Source organism: Dasypus novemcinctus, chromosome 3 (genome assembly GCF_030445035.2).
Source record: "Dasypus novemcinctus isolate mDasNov1 chromosome 3, mDasNov1.1.hap2, whole genome shotgun sequence".
In the NCBI taxonomy this organism is placed as follows: Eukaryota; Metazoa; Chordata; class Mammalia; order Cingulata; family Dasypodidae; genus Dasypus; species Dasypus novemcinctus.
This window is the reverse complement of record NC_080675.1, coordinates 174,919,721-174,938,311: the sequence shown is the minus strand read 5'-3', so window position 1 is coordinate 174,938,311 and position 18,591 is coordinate 174,919,721. Positions and strand designations below refer to the sequence as shown.

The window sequence follows — 18,591 nt, the reverse complement described above, 5'->3', positions numbered from 1 at the left end:
ACAAGGCCAGGCGGTCCCCTCCTCTTCCTCTTCGGCCTCCCAGCCCCTGTGTTTGCAGACGGGATCCCTGAACTGGATGTCCAGCCTGTCCCCAGCTGGGGTAGGAGAGGACGTGAGGGAGCCCAGGGAACCGAGCCCCACTACCTGGGTGGAACGAGTGTCAGGGGACAATGACTGATATCACAGCAACCCTCAGGCAATCAGTGAAGCTTTCCCTTTTAGAGGTGAGCATCCAGCACCAACAGCTCGCGGTGACCGCTGGAGCTAGAGACTGTAATTGACAGAGAAAGTGCATTCAGACCAATATTTCCACATGAACGTGGACGATGAGAGTGTTGGCCTTCCCCGATCAAGCAGACGGAAGGGGCCCCTCGGCCCTCACCTGGGGCAGGCGGGAGGCTGGTGCAGGCTCCTGGGCTCTGTGCTGAGCCAGGGCTTCCACCTTTAGCTCCCGGCCAGGCTGGAGCCCACGGGGAGCTCAGGACAGGGCCTGCCACCCCCCGACAGGGAGCCGCTCAGCGATTGAACGTGCCATGAGGGGAATCGGGCAAGACTGTGGTCGTCGGTCCCAGCAGGCCGTGACTTGCACCCCCTCCTGACAGGAACTGTCCACACCCCCGTGACATCAGCAAAGCCCCAGCTGTGGACCGATGGACGCGGCCCTCCCAGGGTCCTGCCAGCCCCAAGCGCTCAGAGCCAAGCTCCCACTGAGGCCAGTCAGCAGCCACGCAGCGGGGAGTGTGGACTCAGAGCGCACGGCCCGACTTCCCCTCCACCCGCAGAACAGGGCGCGCGGGGTCTCTGGCCGCGCGGGGTCTCTGGCCGCCAGGAAGCAGCGCTCTTGTCTTGGCATCGAGAGCTCCCGCGTGCTGCCGCAGGACCTGGCCAGCAAGGAGAGCCCCGGGGAACCCGCGCAGAGGCGGGGCCTGCGGGGATTTTCCGGGGGAAGGACGTGCACAGGGAATGGCACAGCAGTGGGAAGCACTCGTTCACAGGGAGCGGTGATGTGGACACAAAGGAGGCCCAGCTGGGGCCCGGGGCGCTGCAGCTCAGACCCCCGTCCCCGCCTGAGGAAAAGGAGTTCTGGTGCCAGGGATGAGGATGGCAAAGCAGGAACTCCAAGGTCAAGCGTGGACCGTGAGGCCCTGAGGGGCACCGAGGAGGCCGGGTCTACCTGCCCTTGCACCGGTGCCAAGAATCCTCCTCGTTTGCTCCTCTGTCCCTTTGCATTCCACATTCTCAGCTATGTTCTCATTCTTGCCCTACCTACTGCTGCTGTCACCCTATCGTTTGCCCTTGAAAACGACAAGTTCCTATTTGGTGTGCAAGCAAAGCCTCAGGCAAGAAGCGGGAAAGGTTCCTTCTTCCTCCAAAGTGGTGGAAAGGCAGCCGCTGCCCTGCCCAGGCTCAGGAAACGGGCTTTGAGAATGGTCCAGGCCCGACGGTCCTCCTGGCTGCTCTCGGCTCCCGCCGGGTGGAATACCGAAACGCACCGAAATGCTCTCTGCTGTGGATGCCCGTGTTGGCTTCAGGAACCCGGGGAGGGGCAGCTGGCTCTTGTCGCTTCTCCCTTCTAAAATCAACGGATGACTCTGCAGGATTTCTCCTTTGATTGAGCCCTGCGAGAGCCTGTATCTCATTTCCATTAACACAGGAAATGCAAGAACCAAACTCAACTCCCAGGCTATAATGGAAACAAGAATTTAATAATAAAACCTTCACATTGAACATCTCCTAAGGACAAAGGTAGGTATTGCCCCTCCCCTTTAGATAGATAGTCTTTGTTGCTGTTGATTCTCAATTCAGTTCTTTGACAGTCTCGCGCAGATCCTCCCTCCGACTAGCCATGTTTCGCGCGGCAGGACAGGCCCAGGGGTGGGAGTGGAGTCTGGGGGTGGCACAGACTGGCTGCTGGGGAGGGAAGCTCCTGCCTGGCCTGGCCCACGCTGGCTGGGGTCAGCAGAACGACTCGGCCAGGTGGACCTGGAAGGGAAGGGGGCCTGAGGCTGGGGGGCAGCTGGGGCCAGTTACAGTTTCTCCTTTCGGAACCTGGGCCCCTTCTGCCGACTCCCCCGAAGGGCTGAGAGCGCCCTCTCCTTGACCTCGGCGTCCAGGGGCGTGCTCTTCCTCAGGAGAAGAAACCGATAATCACGCGAGGGCTCCATAGCGTAATACACGTTGGCGCCGTCCGGGATCTGCAGCACTGGGGGGTGGGGCAGAGGGCGTCAGCTGTGCTCCGGGGCACAGATGAACCCCACCCTCTGTGTCCCCACGCCGGCCTCGCTCAGGCACCCGACTTCCCCAGTCCAACTCCAGGACCACAGAGGAGCCGCCTGCACGACACCCTGAATGACCAGGGAAGACTCTGCCGAGGCACAGCTGAATGCGGGGACTCTTGCTCCAAAAGCGACTCTGACTCCCACCTGCCAGCCTCAGAGTGGAGCTGCCACGAGGTGGTCTCGTCCCCCAAGCACCCCTGCCGCCTGCCTTCCCTGCTGGCAGCCCCGCACCAGGCCTCCTGAGCGGGGCCTTGCACTTTCGGCCCGGGGCCATGCTGCCCCCGCCCACCCCTGCACCCCCACCCTCTCCACTCGCCCCGACTCACTGCCATCTCCTGAGAGGATCTGCACCAGCTGGTAGTCTGCGGGCTGCTCCCCAGCCAGCTCGTGCTCTTCCAGGGCCTTGCGGATCACAGCTGGAGCCCTGTCCTGGTCAGTCACCTGCGGTGGGTCAACCACAGGCCTCAGGGCATGGGTCCCGGAGCCGCCTCCCCACGGCGCAGCTGCCAGAGACCCCGAGGAGGCCCCTCTGCTCGGGGCTGGGTCTACAGGGGCCTCCTTGTCTTCTCTTGCTCCCCCGGGGACACTCCAGGCAGTGAGGGCTCTTTTCCAGTCATTCCTTACCCGATCTCCTACGAGAACCTGCACCTCTGTCTTGAGGGTGTTTCCAAGGGAGGGTCCAAATCCCCTGCCCCGCAGGCTGAGCCCCGACCCCTGGCTCCTCGGCCTGCACAACTGCTAGGGGCTCCCAGAGACCTGGGACAAAGGGTGGCCTCGCAGCAGAGGGTGGGGACTGTGGAGTGACCTCGGGGCCTCTCTCTGTCCCTCCTCCCTCCCCATCACAGGAGAGGGCTCACCCTCGGGGAGGGCCCCTGCCCTGCCCCTGCCCCTCCAGGAGGCCTCCATGTAGCACTGAACCCCCAGGCTGAACACACACGTCCAGTCCAAGCCCAGTCTGAGAGGAGGCTGGAAGACACCCTACGGCCCCGCAGGATGCCCTGGGCTCCAGGAGGCAGCTGTGCTCAGCAAGGTCTACAGTGCAGCTGCCTTGAGCACAAGGGCCCGGATGCAGGCAGGGCTCAGGCCAAGGGCCACTCAGTGACAGCTTAGAACAAGCACACCAGCTCCTGGCCACAAGAGAAGTGCAGCCCGTTCGGCTGTGCACCACCGCAGCGCTGCAGCCTCTGGGCCGTGGGGCAGGGGTGGCTCCACCTGCACGTCCATCTGGGATCTGGGCCCTGCTCACGACTTCACGGCCACCGACCTGGGGCAGACCCTGTCCTCCCCTCTGGGTCACGGCAGCAGCCCCTCACTGGCCAGTGTCTCCACGCAGCACCGCACTGTCAACTCTGAGGCCAAAGCTCTCCTGCTGTCCCTGCTCTGCTCTGACCCTTCAGGGGCTCCTGAGAAAGTCATGCTCCATCCGGCAGCTCCAGGGCCTGATGGGACCTGGCTCCCAACGCCTCTCTGGCCCCAGCCCTTCCCCCAACCCCTGCTCCTTCTGCCCTGGCCTCGCGGCTGCTCCTCGGCCCGCCAAGCACACGCCTCCTCGGGCCTGCCTGTGTCCACTGTCTTGAGCCCTGAGCGTCACACACACGCTCTTCCTGCCCCTGGATGTGGCCGTCTGTCCTTCCCCAGCCACTGGCAAGTCTGCTCCAGGGCGGCAGGTAGGGACCACGGCACCACTCAGGTGCCTAAGGCCTGAGCCACCGCGGCCTGGGGGGCAGCCACAAGCCCGGCTCACCAGGATGCTCTGGACCTTGTGGCCGCTGTCCTCGGCCAGGGCGACACGGACGAAGCAGCGGTCGCCCACGTGCCGTTTGTAGCGCGGCCGTGAGTCACGGCGCTTTCGGCTGGTCCGGGTGGCCCTGGCTTGCATGGAGGAGGAAGAGGACGTTCCTCCCGATGCTGACATGACGCTGGAGCCGCTCTGAGACGACGCGCAGGTCAGATGCCCTGGCTGTGGGGGACGGGAGGTCAGCAGAGGCCGGGAGCCTCGGGGCAGCTCGAGGTGCTCGAGAAGCTCCAGGAGGCTCTAGAAGGTCTGGACGAGGCAACGGGGCTCCACCCCTGGTGGACACAGGGAGGGCCAGCAGGCACAGGAGGGGCGGCGGGAGGGCGAGGGCCCCAGGGAGCAGGGCTGGGCAGTCACCTTCACTTCCTGGCTGTCCTGGGCCTCCGGGACGTGGTCCAGGTGGATTTCCACCGCAGAGCCAGAGGAGCCAGCCACGTGCGGGTGAGGAGAATCTGCGGCATCCCCGCCGCCCAGGTCAGGGCCACCCTGGAGCTGGACGCTGGAGCGGGCGGTGCTGCTGCTGCCGCTGGACTCAGCGTCGGGGCCCTGGCGGCTGGATGGAGGCTCGGCTTACCTTGGGGGCCTCCCCTGGCATGCCTGCCCACCTCTGCCCTGCTAAGTCTGCACACGGCTAAGTCCTAGGTCCATCAAGAGGAGCCAGTGGGCCCCGACTGCCCCAGAGCTCATGCCGCACCACCCCACTGCCCAGAGGAGGAAACAGGCCCGGGAGGGGGCGACTCTCCCAGCCACAGGGCTGGTCGGGAGTGGAGCTGGGATCCCGGTGCTCAGTGGCAGGCAGGCCCCCCAGCCCACGCTCAGCCTGGAGCTCCCCTGAGCCCACCCTCGCCTGCCCTGCAGGGGGAACTCACTCTCCGCTCCAAGGCTCACTGCCTTCTGGGGAGTGTTGGGTCTGGAAGCTCTCACTGGCCGACTCGGGTGGCGGCTCCCACTCACGAGACAGGAGAAGGCTACAGGAAGGGGGCAGCCATCAGGCTCCAGCTCGGGCTCCCTCCCAGGGTCTGCACAGCAGTTGGCGTCCGCGTGCCCCGGGCTCCTCGGGCAGTAGGGCATACGCAGGCCAGGAGCCACCAGGGCGCTCCCGCCCCCACCAGGGCCTGGTGCCCCCCTGGCCTCACCTGTCCTTCTGGCCGAGCTGCTCCACGGCCTCAAACCAGGCCCTGAAGCGCCCGTCGGGCACAAGGCGGTCGTAGCAGCAGCGCGCCTGCAGCTTCTGCAGCTCGGCCACTAGCTGGTATTCCTGGGTCAGACGGAGAAGGAGGCACTGCCGAGGCCCGGGTGGGCATGCCCGGTGGGCCGGGGCTGGTTTGGCCCCTGGGTTCCCCAGCCCTCCCCTGCCTTCCGCGCTCTACCTGCCCTCAGGGCTGAGTTCACACAGCTCCTCCTCCAGGAAGTCCACCTTCCACCAGGTGAACCCCCACCCTCCCGAAGGAGGGGTCGGCCCTGTCTTCTCTCCTCCAACTCCCCAGCAGTCTTCTGGGAAGCTGCCTGCAGCCCGGGGGGGCCCTGCCAGGAGGCTCTCTCTTGTCCAGCCCCCACCCCAGCCCCACCCCCGCACTGCTGCTTACCTTCCTCCTCTTCTCAAAATTCACCATGGTCCCCTGGAAGGCAGAGAGGTCACATCTCTCACCAGGGGGCACCCAGCCATTGCCGTGCCCATCGCCCCTGAGCCCTCGTCATGCAGCATGACTGCGGGTTCCACGGGCACAGGGCAGCCCAGACCAGGCATGGACCCAGGCAGGCTTGTGGGCGCAGGAGCGGGGCCCACCAGGGGAGCCCCAGGGCCCGCCCAGCCCAGCCTCTGAGCACAGTGGAGAGACGCCCTGGGACCAGCCTGCGTGCACTCTGCGGCCACAAGTCCACGGCACCCAGCTCCACGGCGCCCGGGAGGCTCTCGGGAGATGCAGTGTGCCACTGCTCAGCATTCAGGGCTCAGGCCGGCCTCTCCTCCCAAGCCTCAGGGACCCTTTCCCACGCGGCCCTGGGCCCCCGGCTCACTCACATCCAGAAACTCCTGCATGGCAGAGTCCACCATTGAAAACTGAGTGAGGAATGTCCCCAGCCATGGGACAGTGCCCTGGATAGCACCCTGTGGTGTTGAGTGGGTGGGGATGAGCACAGGCACATGGGGGCCCCCGACACCCCACCCTGACCACCCTGCACACTCAAACTCCTAGGACCACCCAGCATCACCCCGGCACACGCTCGGGCACCAGCTGTCACCCCGAAGTTCCCCACCCAGCCTCCAAGGACACCAACCTCCCCTGCAGTGCCCTCCCAGCACCGGCGTTTCTTCCATGCCAAGCCCACACCCCGCCCCACCCAGTCCCCCAGCCTCGGCTCTTCCAGGCTCTTGCTCTGACTTGCTGCCACTAGGCCCCGAGGATTCCCTCGTCTCCCGGCCCTCAAGCTTCCAGGGGAGCAGACATGGAAGGGAGGCTCCCTGGACTCAGAGGCCCAGGAGGGCTGGCTGGGAGGAGGGCCCCACCCTGACTTGGAGGCCACCCGCCCTGGCCCCCTGGCAGGAGCCACACCCACCCCCTCCTGCTGCTGCTGCTGCTGCTTCCAGGCTCTGTTGGGGTTCGCGTCCAGGGTGGCAAACTCGGGGTTCCCCTCCTGTCAGGATTGAGCAGCTCGGGGTCAGTGAGGCCCTCCATCCCTCCCCGTTGTCCCTGGGGCCTTGGACCCCTGGACCAAGTGGGCAGGTGGAAATATGCTGCCCCACATGCCGGAGGTGCCCTGGGGGCCTGGTGCAAGTGGCCTGGCCTCCCTGGGCCTGGGTGGACATCTGGGACGTGACCACAGAGACCTGACCCCTTCCCGGGAGTCCAGAGGCCTCGGGGGTGCACGCCAGTGGAACGGACGCTCAGGCCATCCCGCTCTCCTGCTCGGAGTCCCAGGAACGCTCGGCCACGTTCCTTTTCTCCAGTCAACCCCGCCACCTGGCCGTGAGGGCGGCGCCGCTGGATGCTCGTGCTTCCATTCTGCCGGAGGCCCAAGGAAGGATGCGCTCAGGGTGCCCAGGATGGGCGGCTCCCTCCGGCCGGAGGCCTCATCTGCTCTGACGTCACCCCACAGCCCACCACTGCCAACAGCTGTGCACTTCTCCCGGCCCCTGCGCGTGGATGTGCGAGGGGCCTCGTGTCGTCCCAGCCGTGGAGCTGGAGGGTGGGCTGTCCCGGGAGGCCTAGTTGAGCAGATCCTGCCTGCCCCGGCCCACACGACTGAAAACCCAAAGGCTGCCCGAGGCCCGCACACAGGTGCCCCCTCCCAGGGGTCCACTCAGGATGTTCTGCCTGCAGGGGCGCCCCGTCCTCCAGCTGCATGGCTGGGACACATGTCCTTGCAGTACTGGACATCGAAGTTGTGCTGCATCTTCTAGGTGGAAGCTTCTAGTTTCAGTCAGAAAGGACCCGCCGTGGTTTCCCATCTCCCAAAGACTTCTCCTAGCTCTCTGACACAAGCCATTCGTAACGAGGCGCAGGTCTGAGACCCCCACGCGGATGGAGACTTCTCATCCTGCCGGTTCATCATCACCTCCTGGAACATCCCAGCTCCCCCCGACTGCGTCCAAGCACCAACCCCGGACTATGGCCGTGCAGATGCCCCCCACCTGCCCACGAACCAGGCAGAGCCCTCTTCATCTTCCTCCAGAAGAGGCCAGACAGGATGTTTGCAAAGAAACACCCAGGGAAGCACTCACAAGCCCCCCTCCTGAGCCCTGCCCCTCGCCTGCGCTTCACCTGGGAGATCAGCTCGCTGCCCAGGGAGGCGTTGATCTCAGTGGAGACAATCTCAGATAGTGTCTGAAAGAGGCGGAAGCTGTCCCTGGGGGAGGGCAAGAAGGAAGGAGAAAGGTGGGAGTGGGTGGGAGCGTCCAGGGGACAGCCCACTTGGTCGTAGCCGGGTCCTGGGACCCGGACTGCCTGGGTGGGTGGTGCTGAAACTGGGCAGCTCCGAGCACAGCAGGACAGCGTGGGCTTGGGAGCTGAGCTCTCAGGCGGGCACCGCGGGGACCCCCACTCCTAGTTGACGAGTGGCTGGTGTTGACACGGGGAGCTGTCCCCTGGACAGAGCGGGCTGCTGACCAGCACACCCTGGCCGTGCTCTCCTCTGGCTCAACTCTGTGCCTGACCGCGGCCGGCACCAGTGTTGACACCCCTGCCCGGATCTTGCTGCCTCCAGGCCCCCTGCAGGGCGATGCCCAGCCTCCCGCGGGGCTCCTGGTCCCCCCCCCCCAGCGTCCCCTGGATAGAAGCCTGCCCACCTGGAAACTTCCGCCCATGTCCTCTTCTGAAGGCCAATCACATGCCTTTCGAGAGCAGAGAGGATGGCGTGGGCTGAGGAGAAGTTGCGGAGGGTTCGGCACTCCTGGGGAGGGAGAAAGAATGGGCCGTGAGGGGTGGTCTGAGCGTGCCCTGCTCCCACTCCAGCCCCCTTGGCTGACCTCCCCCTCTGGATAAGAGACGCCCACGGAGCCCCTGAGGGCAAGCCAGGGCCCCAGAGTGGGACCCCCACGCTCCACCTGAGGGAAGAGCCTGGGGGGACGTGAGGAGGAAGGAGGGCTGTGCTCCAGGCAGGGCAGGGCCCGGGGACCGAGAGCCCACCAGAGTGCAGGGGGTCCAGGAGTCCAGAGAGGGCCCCGGCACGCACCCTGGCCACCTCGATCCAGTGCTCCACCACCCTGGCCCTGTCTGCGGCCTTCATGCTGGGGTCCCTGAGGCAGGTGGCCTTGACGCAGTCGGCCACGCGGTTGACCTGGCTGATGACGGCGCGCACGGTGGGCGCCACGTGCTCCTTGCCCTTCTGGTGGCGCTGGGACCAGATGGAGCCCAGGCAGTGGTGGGGCACCACCTTCTTGAACAGCTCCTGGGGAGGAGGGCAAGTCAGCCGGCCACACCCGCCCCCAGCTCAGATCCCGCGGGCCCTCAGGAACGCTGGCCAGGGTCATCGTCACAGCAGTGCGTGTGGCAGAGACGGCTAGTGTCCTAGGTCTCCTCTCCAGAGGCGCAAGTGTGGGCTTGGGCTCAAGAAACTCGCCCAGGGAACAAGGCTGGCAGTGGACCAGGGTTTGGACCCACATACCAGGATTCGGGATCAGGGTGGGGAGGGCTGGGGCGGCAGGTGCTGGGAGGAAGGCTCCCCCGCCCCACCTTGCCGAGCCCAGCTGCTCACCGCATCCATAAGCGACAGCTGCTCTGCCACCAGCTCGGGAGGGAAGGCCAGGAGCTCAGGCTTCTGCTCACACAGACGGTCCCCACAGGTCCCGGGCCAGGGGCAGCAAGGCTGTGGGGGGGCAGCCCGCCCTGCTGCTGAGCTGAGCTCTGGCCGTGGCTCAGGTGCTGCTGCCAGACTGGCCTCCCCCTTGAGAGCAGTTGCTCCTGAAGGTGCCTGAACCAGCTGGAGCTCCAGAGTGGGCACTGGAGCGACCTGTGCAGGCGGCACTGGAGGTAGCGGTGGGACCACCTCCCTCTCGCCAGCTGGCGGTGCGGCTGGGGCTGCCCCTGCAGATGGGGCCGGCTCTGCCTCCGCTGGGGGCACTGGCGCTCCCTCCACAGGTGGCAGTGCAGGTGGCCCCGAGGCATCTTCCAGCTCGCAAGCCCGCGCTTCTGCTGCTGGAGGAGCAGGCTCTCCCTCGAGAGCGGGCAGTGCCGATGCGTGGAGCGGCGGCGAGGCAGGTGCAGCTGGACGTGCCCCCGGCTCTGCAGCTCGTGCTCCTGATGCTGCTGCAGCTGCCCGCGGCTCCTGAGCAGCTGCTCCGGCTGCCCGGGTCGCATGGTCGAGCTCCAGGGAGGGCACGGGCCCCATCTCTGCGGGGGGCAGCTGTGGTGGTGCTGGAGCCACCTGCAGCTCAGGAGCTGGCGCCACGGCGTCGAAGGCGTCAGGCTCTATTTGCACGGCAGGCGCTGGCGCCACCTCGCCAGCTGGCAGTCCAGGTGGTGATGGAGCCGACTCTGGCTCTGGACCTGTGTGGGCCGCAGGGGCTGGAACTGGCGCTGGCGGGTGCACTGGAGGCATCGGTGGCTCTGGAGCTGACAAAGGAGCTGTACAAGAGGCAGTTTCCCCACCATGAATGGCTCCGAGTGTCATTCCAAAACAGAGAAGATCCCACTACCTCAAGGGGAAGATCCTGCCCAGGGAAGTGCTCCCCACCTGCAGGCTCCCAGGGGACATGTCTGGGGCTCCGCCTTGCTCGCAGCCCGAGGGCAGCCTCTGCTGGCTCCTGCCTCTGCCGTGCAATCCCGGCCCCCGGCCCACAAGCTCACGTGCCCCCACCCTGAGGCCCCTCACCCTCCGGCTCTGCCTCCGTGGGCTCCGGGTGTCTCATCTGTGCAAGCAGAAGGGTGACACGGCACTGCCGGTCAGAGCCCGGCAGGTGCTCCTGGGCATGGGCCGCCAGCAGCTGGAGGCAGGGAGAGTCCGGAGGCTGCAGGAAGTCCTCCCAGTACTGGTCCATCCAGGTGCCCAGCAGGGCACAGAGGGTGCTGAGGGCAGGGGGGGCAGCACAGTCAGACTCCGGCTTTGCCCTCCATGCTGCCCCCAGGGACCCTCCCACTCCACACAAAGTCCACGAGGACAGCCAGGGCTCTGACTGGCCTGGCCACAGCCCGGTGCTGACACACAGTGGCTGCTTCAGCACGGGGTGAGTGTGGAGGGGGCAGGGCCCGTCCTCCCGCCCCAAGCCCTCGCGGCCCCCACCCAGGAGCGTCTGCCCGAGGAGCTGCCTCCTCTTCCGCCTGGTGTCGTGTGTGTCTCCCCTTCCCACGGACACTGCCCCCCTCCCGCCCCGACGGGGACGCAGCCGTCCCCGCCTCCCCTGCAGGAGGCAGACAGGACTGAGGCCCCCGGCAGATTGGCAGCAGGCCACGGACCACCTCCCGTCGGGGGTCTGCGTGAGGTGGTGTTTGGGAGCCTTTGGGCTGGGAGGGGGCGGAGGACAGGTGGGCTTCTCTGGGGAATGAGCCCCTGGCCTCCTGTGCAGACAGTGCCCCAGGACCCCACCTCAGCTTCCTTACTCGTTGGCAAGGGGAGGGGGAAGCCCTCTGGGCTCAGCCTTCCAGGGGACCAGGGGACGGAGGACACGTGGCCCCAGACTCTGCCCAGTCTTACCCAGCCACCCACCACCTGACTCCCCACGATGGGGTCTGGGCATGAGAGCCCCTCGCCCTCACCCAAGGTGCACCTACGTTTTCACATCAAGGCGTCCACGAGGCTCGCCCCTCCCACCGAGGTCACCTCCATACCTAGGGGAGACCGTGAGGTTGTCACAGCTGTTTGCTGAGTGTCCCCCATGCTGAAGATGGCTCGGCCTATTGCCGGCGGCCCCCCCTCCAGAGGTCCCCAGAAGGCAGGCTCTTTGGTCTGCCGTGTCCGCTGCATGAAGCCAGGTGCTGAAGGGAGCGCGTGCACTGAGTAGACACGTGCCGGCTACCAGGGGAAGGGGGAGCCCCCAGCGGCACCTCCTCAGACCCGGGGTGGGCCTGGAGCCCTCTGGCAGCCCACAGGGATCCCTGCTCTGACCACACCGAGGTTGGAGGCCCGAAAGGGCTCGCAGACCTCCCTGAGAAATGAGAAAAGTGGGTCCAAAGGGGGCGAGGCCGAGAGCCTCTTCCCTGGGGAGAGGGAAGTCCTGCCCAGGAGCAGCCCTGCGCCTCCAGCCGCCCTGTCCGGGAGCCAGGCTCGGGCAGCCCTTCCCATGGACCCTCCCAGTCTGTCCTACAATCAGCCCTGGGGGCTGGTCCTCAGGGCGCCCCCTTCCCAAGGAGGAAACTGAGGCCAGCAGGTGCAGTGGCGTTTCTGACACGCCCAGCGCCCAGGGGGCGCAGCAGCCCAGGGGCGGGGGGGGCGCTCACCGGTGGAACAGCCGGTCCAGGACCTGCTCGGTGGAGGCAAACACGCGGTAGGTCCCCAGGAAGGTGCGGACGTAGCCGAGGTCGCCCTCCTGCCAGGCGGGCACCAGGTGCTCTGCCAAGTCCTCCCAGCGGCCGGCCTGGACCGTGCGCACGGCGCGGCTCTCCCCCCTCGCGAGGGCCCCCTCGTTCTTCCTCTGGGGTGGGACAGAGTGGGCAGGGGGTCAGACAGTGTCTGGAGCCAGCCGGGCAGGGCCAGGGCCCACCTGCTGCCCCGAGGCCTGAGCGACATGCGGCTAAGAGGCCGTGCGGGCCCTAGTGGAGAAAGGTCCTAGACCTTCCTGCGGAACCGCAGGGGAGCCGACACCTGCAAGGCGAGGCCCCTGGGCAGAAAGGCCCCTGCATGGCCGAGGGTGTGAGCAGCCCCTGGGGAAATGCAGCCCCTCCTGGTCAGGGACGACCTTCTGGACTGCACTGTCCTGGGGCCAGAGGAACAAGGGGATGCCGTTCACCACCGCGACCCCATCTCAGGACAAGGAAGGGAAACGTCAGGGCCAGGGCCAGGGGCTGCAGGGACGCTCCCCCAAAGACAGCCGGTGGTCCCCCACCACTGCCCCTCCACAAGGTCAGCTGGCATCGCTGGAGAAAGGGAGGTCTGCGTGGCCTCTGCCCGGCCGGCCCTTTCCTGCAGCCTCTGCCGGGGCCGGGAGGACCCCTGCCTGGGGGCTGCTGGTGGTGTCCAGGGCAGCAGAGCCAGCAGGGCCCCGGGACAGGACCTTCGGCTCCAGCAGCCCCGAAGGCCGAAAGGCTGCTCTGAGCTGCCCTCCTGGGGTCCTGGGCAGCCAAGGCAGGCCCAGTTCCTACCCGGGAAGGTCAAGGGGGCGGTTCTGGGAGACAGCAAGAACCCTCCTCAGCAGGAGAGCTGGACGGCTCAGAGCAGCTGGGCAAGGACAGTCACGGAGATGCCGCCGGGGACGTGGGGCCGAGGAGGGGACTCGCAAACACAACAGCGCGATGTGCACGTGTCTGCGGCGCGCCCACCCTCCAGCCGGTCCTGACAGGCGTCCTGTGCTAAAGACCCTCTCCCGCCCTCTCCACGTGTGCAGGGACCTTCCCCCATCTGTGGAGTGGCAGTGTGCTGGGGGGCTGGGGGGGGTCCCAGGTTCCTCGGGGAGCAGGATATGGGGCCACTCGGGTGGGAAAGCCCTGAAGAGCGCGTGGGCGGTGGTCAGGGTGGACCACGGCCCCGGGGTGCTCCCCGGCTGCCTCGGGCCCCCCCTCGGCACCTGCTCTCACCTGGAACCAGCGCCGGCCCTGGCCGGGGCCCCGATGGACCGGCACCTTCCTCAGAGAGACGGTGTAGACCAGCCCCTCCTCCAGCTCCTCGCCCACCACCTGCGTGGAGCTCTGCGAACACAGTGCCCGGCGGCCGGGCCGAGGGGCGTCAGCGAGGGGCCTGTCCTCCCCCGCAGGGGACGCTGCCCTCCATCGGGCCGGGACCCAGCGCAGGCCCAGGTGGGGTCTGCCTTCCCCTGAGCCCGGTGGAGAGAACAGGGGAGCTCAAGGCTCAGGATAGACACGGTCCACATGGATGTCCCCAAGCTGCCTCTTCCCACCCCCACCCGTGACCTGGCAGGGGACAGGGAAGGCCCTCCGGGTCCCCAACCCTGACAGCCGCTTCTGCCCGCAGTGGTCCCCCGTCCACGCCCCCACACCCTGGGAAAAGGATGGACGTGGGGCTGCCCAGGAGGAGCACAACGGTGGCCTGTGCTGAACTGGCTCCCCTGGCCACCCCGTGTCACCTCTGGGTGCCTCCTGGGTGCCGATGGCCAGCAGCTCCGTGGCTGAGGCCTAAGCCAATGTCGGAAGCGCTGGCAAGGGGATTCATTCCCGCTTTGGCAGAGGCTGCAGCCTCGGGGTCGCGCCACGCAGCAGGAGAACATGTTGCTCTCTCGAGCGTCTCCTGCCAAGTGAGCTGGGAAGGGGCTGCCTGTGGAATCTGGGTGCCTGGTTACCAGAGTTCCAAGTTCTGTCACCGAGGAAGTGAGGTCACCTCCTTAGGTCATTTCCCCTGGGCCCTTCAACTGTCAGAAGCCCGCCAAAGTCCCTCTGCACGGCCGTCTGTCCATCCCCTCTCCTGGATCGCCTTGTTCCCTGGACGCCGTTCTGCCAACACGTCCCCCCCACAGCTCCCTGGGAAGGCTGCGGGTGGCTCGGGCCCCAGCTTGGGGGAGATCCAGCTGGGTTCAGAGCCCGCTGCTCCATCCTTTCCATTTTGGGGAGCCCAGGCTAGTCACTGGGGCCCACCCCCAGTCTCCTTACCACACAGCAGGATCCACTCTAGCATCGGCTTCCCGGGACAGCGTCACGTCCACGGGGGGCGGACACCGTGAGCCCCGGAGTCTGGTTTCACATGGAGCGAATGCACACACTCAGACATGGGAGAAGCAGGAAGGGACAGACAGAACCCCAAGTCCAACTCCACACAGGGCTGGGGGAGGGCTGTGTGGTCTGCGTTTACCCACTTGCGCTCCTGGGTTGCTGTCTCCGTCTGGCCTGTGACGAGGTGGAAAGGAGACCAAAGTCAGACACGGCGGCTGGGCCACCAATCCTGCCCAGAGGCTTCCCAGTGCCTTGATTATTTCTAACTCTATCTTGTCCACTTAAGAATTGGAGATAGAAGCCATCATATAAAAGGAAAAAGCAAGCACAATTGAATAAAAGTGTACAACTCTCAATTAAATGGACTGGCTATGTAGAAATTGTTGTTTATCGTACAGTATGTTATACAGTCTATTTGGTTCATCATAACACAATCCTGTGGTATTGGCCCTTTTGTGTCTGGCCGGCTTTACTTAAAAGAATCTCCTCCAGGGTCATTCACGTTGTCTTCTTCTTTGCAATTCATTTCTTCTTACTGCTGCCTAACTTTTCCTCGGGTGAATTCACCAGCTTGTTTTTCCACTCATCCATTGATGGACACCTGGGTTGTTTCCAGCTTCTGGCAATTGTGAAAAATGCCTCTGGGAAAATCGACGTGCAGATGTCTGTTGGTGTCACTGCTCTCAGTTCTTCTGACTATAGACCCAGTGGTGGTACTGCAGGGCCACATGGCGAGTCTATTTTCAATTTCTTGAGGGACTGCCAAACAGTCCTCCACAGCGGCTGGACCGCCCTGCATTGCCACCAGCCAGCCGGGAAGAAGTGTTCCTGTCTCTCCACGGCCTCTCCAGCACTTGGAGTTCTCCGTCTTTTGGAATAGTGGCCATTGTGATAGATGTGAAGTGATAAGTCCTTGTGGGTTTTGATTTACATTGCCCTAATCAGAAGAGATCCTGAGCATTTTCCCCATGTGTTTTTTTTGCCATTTGTAGTTCTTCTTTGGACAAACATGTACTCAAGTCTGTTGCTCATTTTTAAATTGGATTGTTTCTCCTTTTATTGTTGAGATGTAAACGTCTCATTATAGATCCTGGATATTAGACCCTTATGAGACATGTGATTTCCAAATATCTTCCTCTATTGAGTCACCTGCCTTTTCACCCTTTGACAAAGTCCTGTGAGGTGCAAAAGTGTTTAATTTTGCAGAGGTCCCTTTTATCTATTTTCTTTTCCTCTTGTGGCCTGCACTTTGGGCGTAAGGTCACAGAAACCACCACCTACTACAAGGTCTTGAAGATGCTTCCCTATGTTTTCTTCTAGGTCTTTCAAATCTGCTTTAAATCTAGGTCTTTGATCCACTTTCAGTTGATTCTTGTGTAGGGAGTGAGATAGGGTCCTCTTTCATTCTTTTGGTCATAGATATCCAGTTCCCCAGCACCATTCGTAGAAGAACCCATTATGTCCCATTAATACGGCCTTCGTAGGTTTGTCAAAAACCAGTTGACAGTAGAGGTGAGGGTGTTTTTCTGGATTCTCAATTCTAGTCCACTGATAGATGTGCCTATCTTTATGCTGCTACCTTCCTGTTTTGACCACGGTAGCTTTGTAATACCTTTGAAGACCAAGCAGTGAAATTGCTCCCATGTTGCTCTTCTTGTTCAGAATGCTTTTGGCTATTTGGATGCACTCTCCCTTCCAAATGAATTTGGTAATGGCCTTTTCTGATTCTGAAAAACAGCTGTTGGAATTTTGGTTGGTACTGCATTGAATCTATAAATCAAGTTTGGGAAAGATTGACATCTTCGTGATATTTATTCTTCCAGTCCATGAGCACATCATGGCTGCAGGTTTTCCACCTATGCCCATTATCATGTTCAGGAATTTTCCTTCTATTCCTATTGTTTGAAGTTTGTATCTGAAAAAGGATGCTGGATTTTGTCAAATGCCTTTTCCACATCAATTGAGATGATGATGTGTTTTTCCTCTTGGATTGATTTCCTTATGTTGAACCAGACTTGCGTGACAGGAATAAATCTCACTTGGCCGTGATGTATAAGTCTTTTGATATGCTCTTGGATTCTATTGGCAAGTATTTTGTCAAGAGTTTCTGCGTTGATGTTCATTCGAGAGATTGGTCTCTGATTTTCTTTTCTTGTGGTATCTTTACCTGGCTTTGGTATTAGGCTGACGTTGGCTTCATCAGCTGTCTTGGGTCATTTTCCCTCCTCTTCAATTTTTGGGAAGAGTCTAAACAGGATTGGTGTTCATTCTTTTCTAAATGCTTGGTACAATTCACCTGTGAAGCCATCTGGCCCCAGACTATTCTTGGCTGGGAGATTTGGGATGATGGATTCAATCTCTTTCACTGTGATGCTCTGTTAAGATATTCTATTTCTCGTAGCATCAGTGTAGGTGGTCTATGCATTTCTAGGAATTTGTCCATTTCATCCAGGTTGTCTACTTTGTTGGCATGAAGCTTCTCATAATATCCTCTTGGGATCCTTTTCATTTCTGTGGGGTCAATCACAACGTCCCCTCTTTCATTCATTTCTGATTCCAATGATTTGCATCTTCTCTCTTTTGTCTTTGGTTAGTCTGGCTAGGGGCTTGTCTCAAAGAATCAGCTTTAGGTTTCGTTGATTTGCTCTGTTGTTTGTGGTGGTGGTTCTCAATTTCATTTATTTCTGCTCTCATCTTTCTTTCTTTCTTTCCTCCTGCTTGTTTTGGGATTGGCTTGCTCTTCTCCTTCTAGTTTCTTTAGTCATTCAGTTCAATCTTTGCCTTTACCTCTTTATTTGTTTTTCATGTCGGCATTGAAGGCTCTAATGTTCCCTTCCAAGATTGCTTTTGCGCTATCCCCTACGTTTTGATAAGTTGTGTTCTCATAGTTCTTTGTCTCGAAAGATTGCCTAACTTCACTGGCGATTTCTTCTTGGACCCTCTGACTATGTAAGGATGTGTTCTTCGGCCTCCACACCTTGGCGAATTGACTTTGGTCCTGTTTGTGACTGATTTCCACTTTCATTCCATTTTGATCTCAGAAGGTGCTTTGATTCATTTCAATCTTTCTCTATTGATTGAGAGCTGCATTGTGCCCTAACATGTGATCTCTCCTGGGAAAAGATCCACGGGCACTTGAGAAGAATGCAGAACCCACTGAGCTGGGATGCAGCCTTCTGTAGATGTCTGTTAGGTCTCAATCGTTGATCATGCCGTTCAACTTCTCTCATTCCTTGTTGCTCTTCAGTCTAATTGTTCTATCTCATGATATGAGTGGGGCGTTGAAGTCTCCAATGATCCTTGTAGAGATGCCTATTTCTCCCTAGAGTTTTGCCAGAGTTTGTCCCGTGTATTTTGGGCTACACTGGTTAGCTACATAGATATTGATGACTGATTGCTTCCTGGTGGATGGTCCCTTTTCTTCATGCATTCTCTATCTCTCATAACTTTTTGCATTAAAGTCTGTTTTGCCTGAGAGCAGTCTAGCTCCCCCTGCCCTTTTTGGTGATTGTTTGCATGGAGTATCTTTTTCCAACCTTTCGCTTTCAGCCGTTTTGCAGCCCTGGGTCTACAAAGCAGCAGATGGATGACTCGTGTTTTTTTTTTATCCTTCCGTCAGCCTGTACCTTTTGATTGGGGAGTTTAATCCACTCACCTTCAATGATATTGCTTCAAATGCCTTATTTACTTCCACCGTTTTACTCTTGGGTTTTCTTAGGTCGTATGCTACTTTGCCTGTCTTCTTACTCTTTGGGTTAGCCATTCTGCTAGTCTTTCTTCTCTGCTCTTCTCCAGGCCTCTCTCTCTTCTGTCTTTTGATCTCAGGTTCTAAGGCTTCCTTTACTATTTCCTGCAAAGGTCGATTCTCTTCTTGGCAAAGTCTCTTAGTTTCTGTTTCTTTGTGAGTGGTCTGGACAATTTCACGGGATAAAGAATTCTAGGCTGGCAGTTTTGCTCCTTCACTATCCTAATTGTATCATGCCTCTGTCTTCTCACCTTCATGGTTTCTGAAGAGAAATCTGCATGGAGTCTTACTGGGCATCCTTGTAGGTGACGGTTTGCTTCTCCCTTGCTGCTCTGAGAATTTTCTCTTTGTCTTTGACATTTGACCTTCTGAGGAGTATGTGTCCTGGAGGAGGTCTCTTTGGATTTGTTCTGACTGGGGTATGATATACTTCTTGGCCTCGTGACTTCATTTCTTCCGCGAGATCTGGACTCAGGAATTGGTGGCAGACCTGCTTCTTAGGGCCGTGGGGAGGGAATCTCC

At 61.2% G+C, this 18,591-nt stretch overlaps 1 protein-coding gene across 1 annotated transcript in view; it reads right to left on the bottom strand.

Moving 5' to 3' along the window:
- Positions 1–1,685: 1,685 nt before the first annotated feature.
- The window catches only part of LOC131276991 (ral guanine nucleotide dissociation stimulator-like), a 55,927-nt gene continuing 39,021 nt past the window's right edge, over positions 1,686–18,591 (bottom strand). Inside the window, exons 3-18 of the mRNA XM_058290601.2 lie at positions 13,239–13,349; positions 11,946–12,139; positions 9,570–9,936; positions 9,268–9,330; positions 8,746–8,961; positions 8,360–8,463; positions 7,836–7,920; positions 6,631–6,708; positions 6,095–6,181; positions 5,661–5,693; positions 5,211–5,332; positions 4,944–5,042; positions 4,432–4,627; positions 4,024–4,239; positions 2,606–2,720; positions 1,686–2,203 (exon numbers count right to left, since the gene is read on the bottom strand). Coding sequence (XP_058146584.2) covers positions 2,028–2,203; positions 2,606–2,720; positions 4,024–4,239; positions 4,432–4,627; positions 4,944–5,042; positions 5,211–5,332; positions 5,661–5,693; positions 6,095–6,181; positions 6,631–6,708; positions 7,836–7,920; positions 8,360–8,463; positions 8,746–8,961; positions 9,268–9,330; positions 9,570–9,936; positions 11,946–12,139; positions 13,239–13,349 — 2,262 coding nt within the window. The 3' untranslated portion in view covers positions 1,686–2,027. The remainder of the gene's footprint in view (positions 2,204–2,605; positions 2,721–4,023; positions 4,240–4,431; positions 4,628–4,943; positions 5,043–5,210; positions 5,333–5,660; positions 5,694–6,094; positions 6,182–6,630; positions 6,709–7,835; positions 7,921–8,359; positions 8,464–8,745; positions 8,962–9,267; positions 9,331–9,569; positions 9,937–11,945; positions 12,140–13,238; positions 13,350–18,591) is intronic.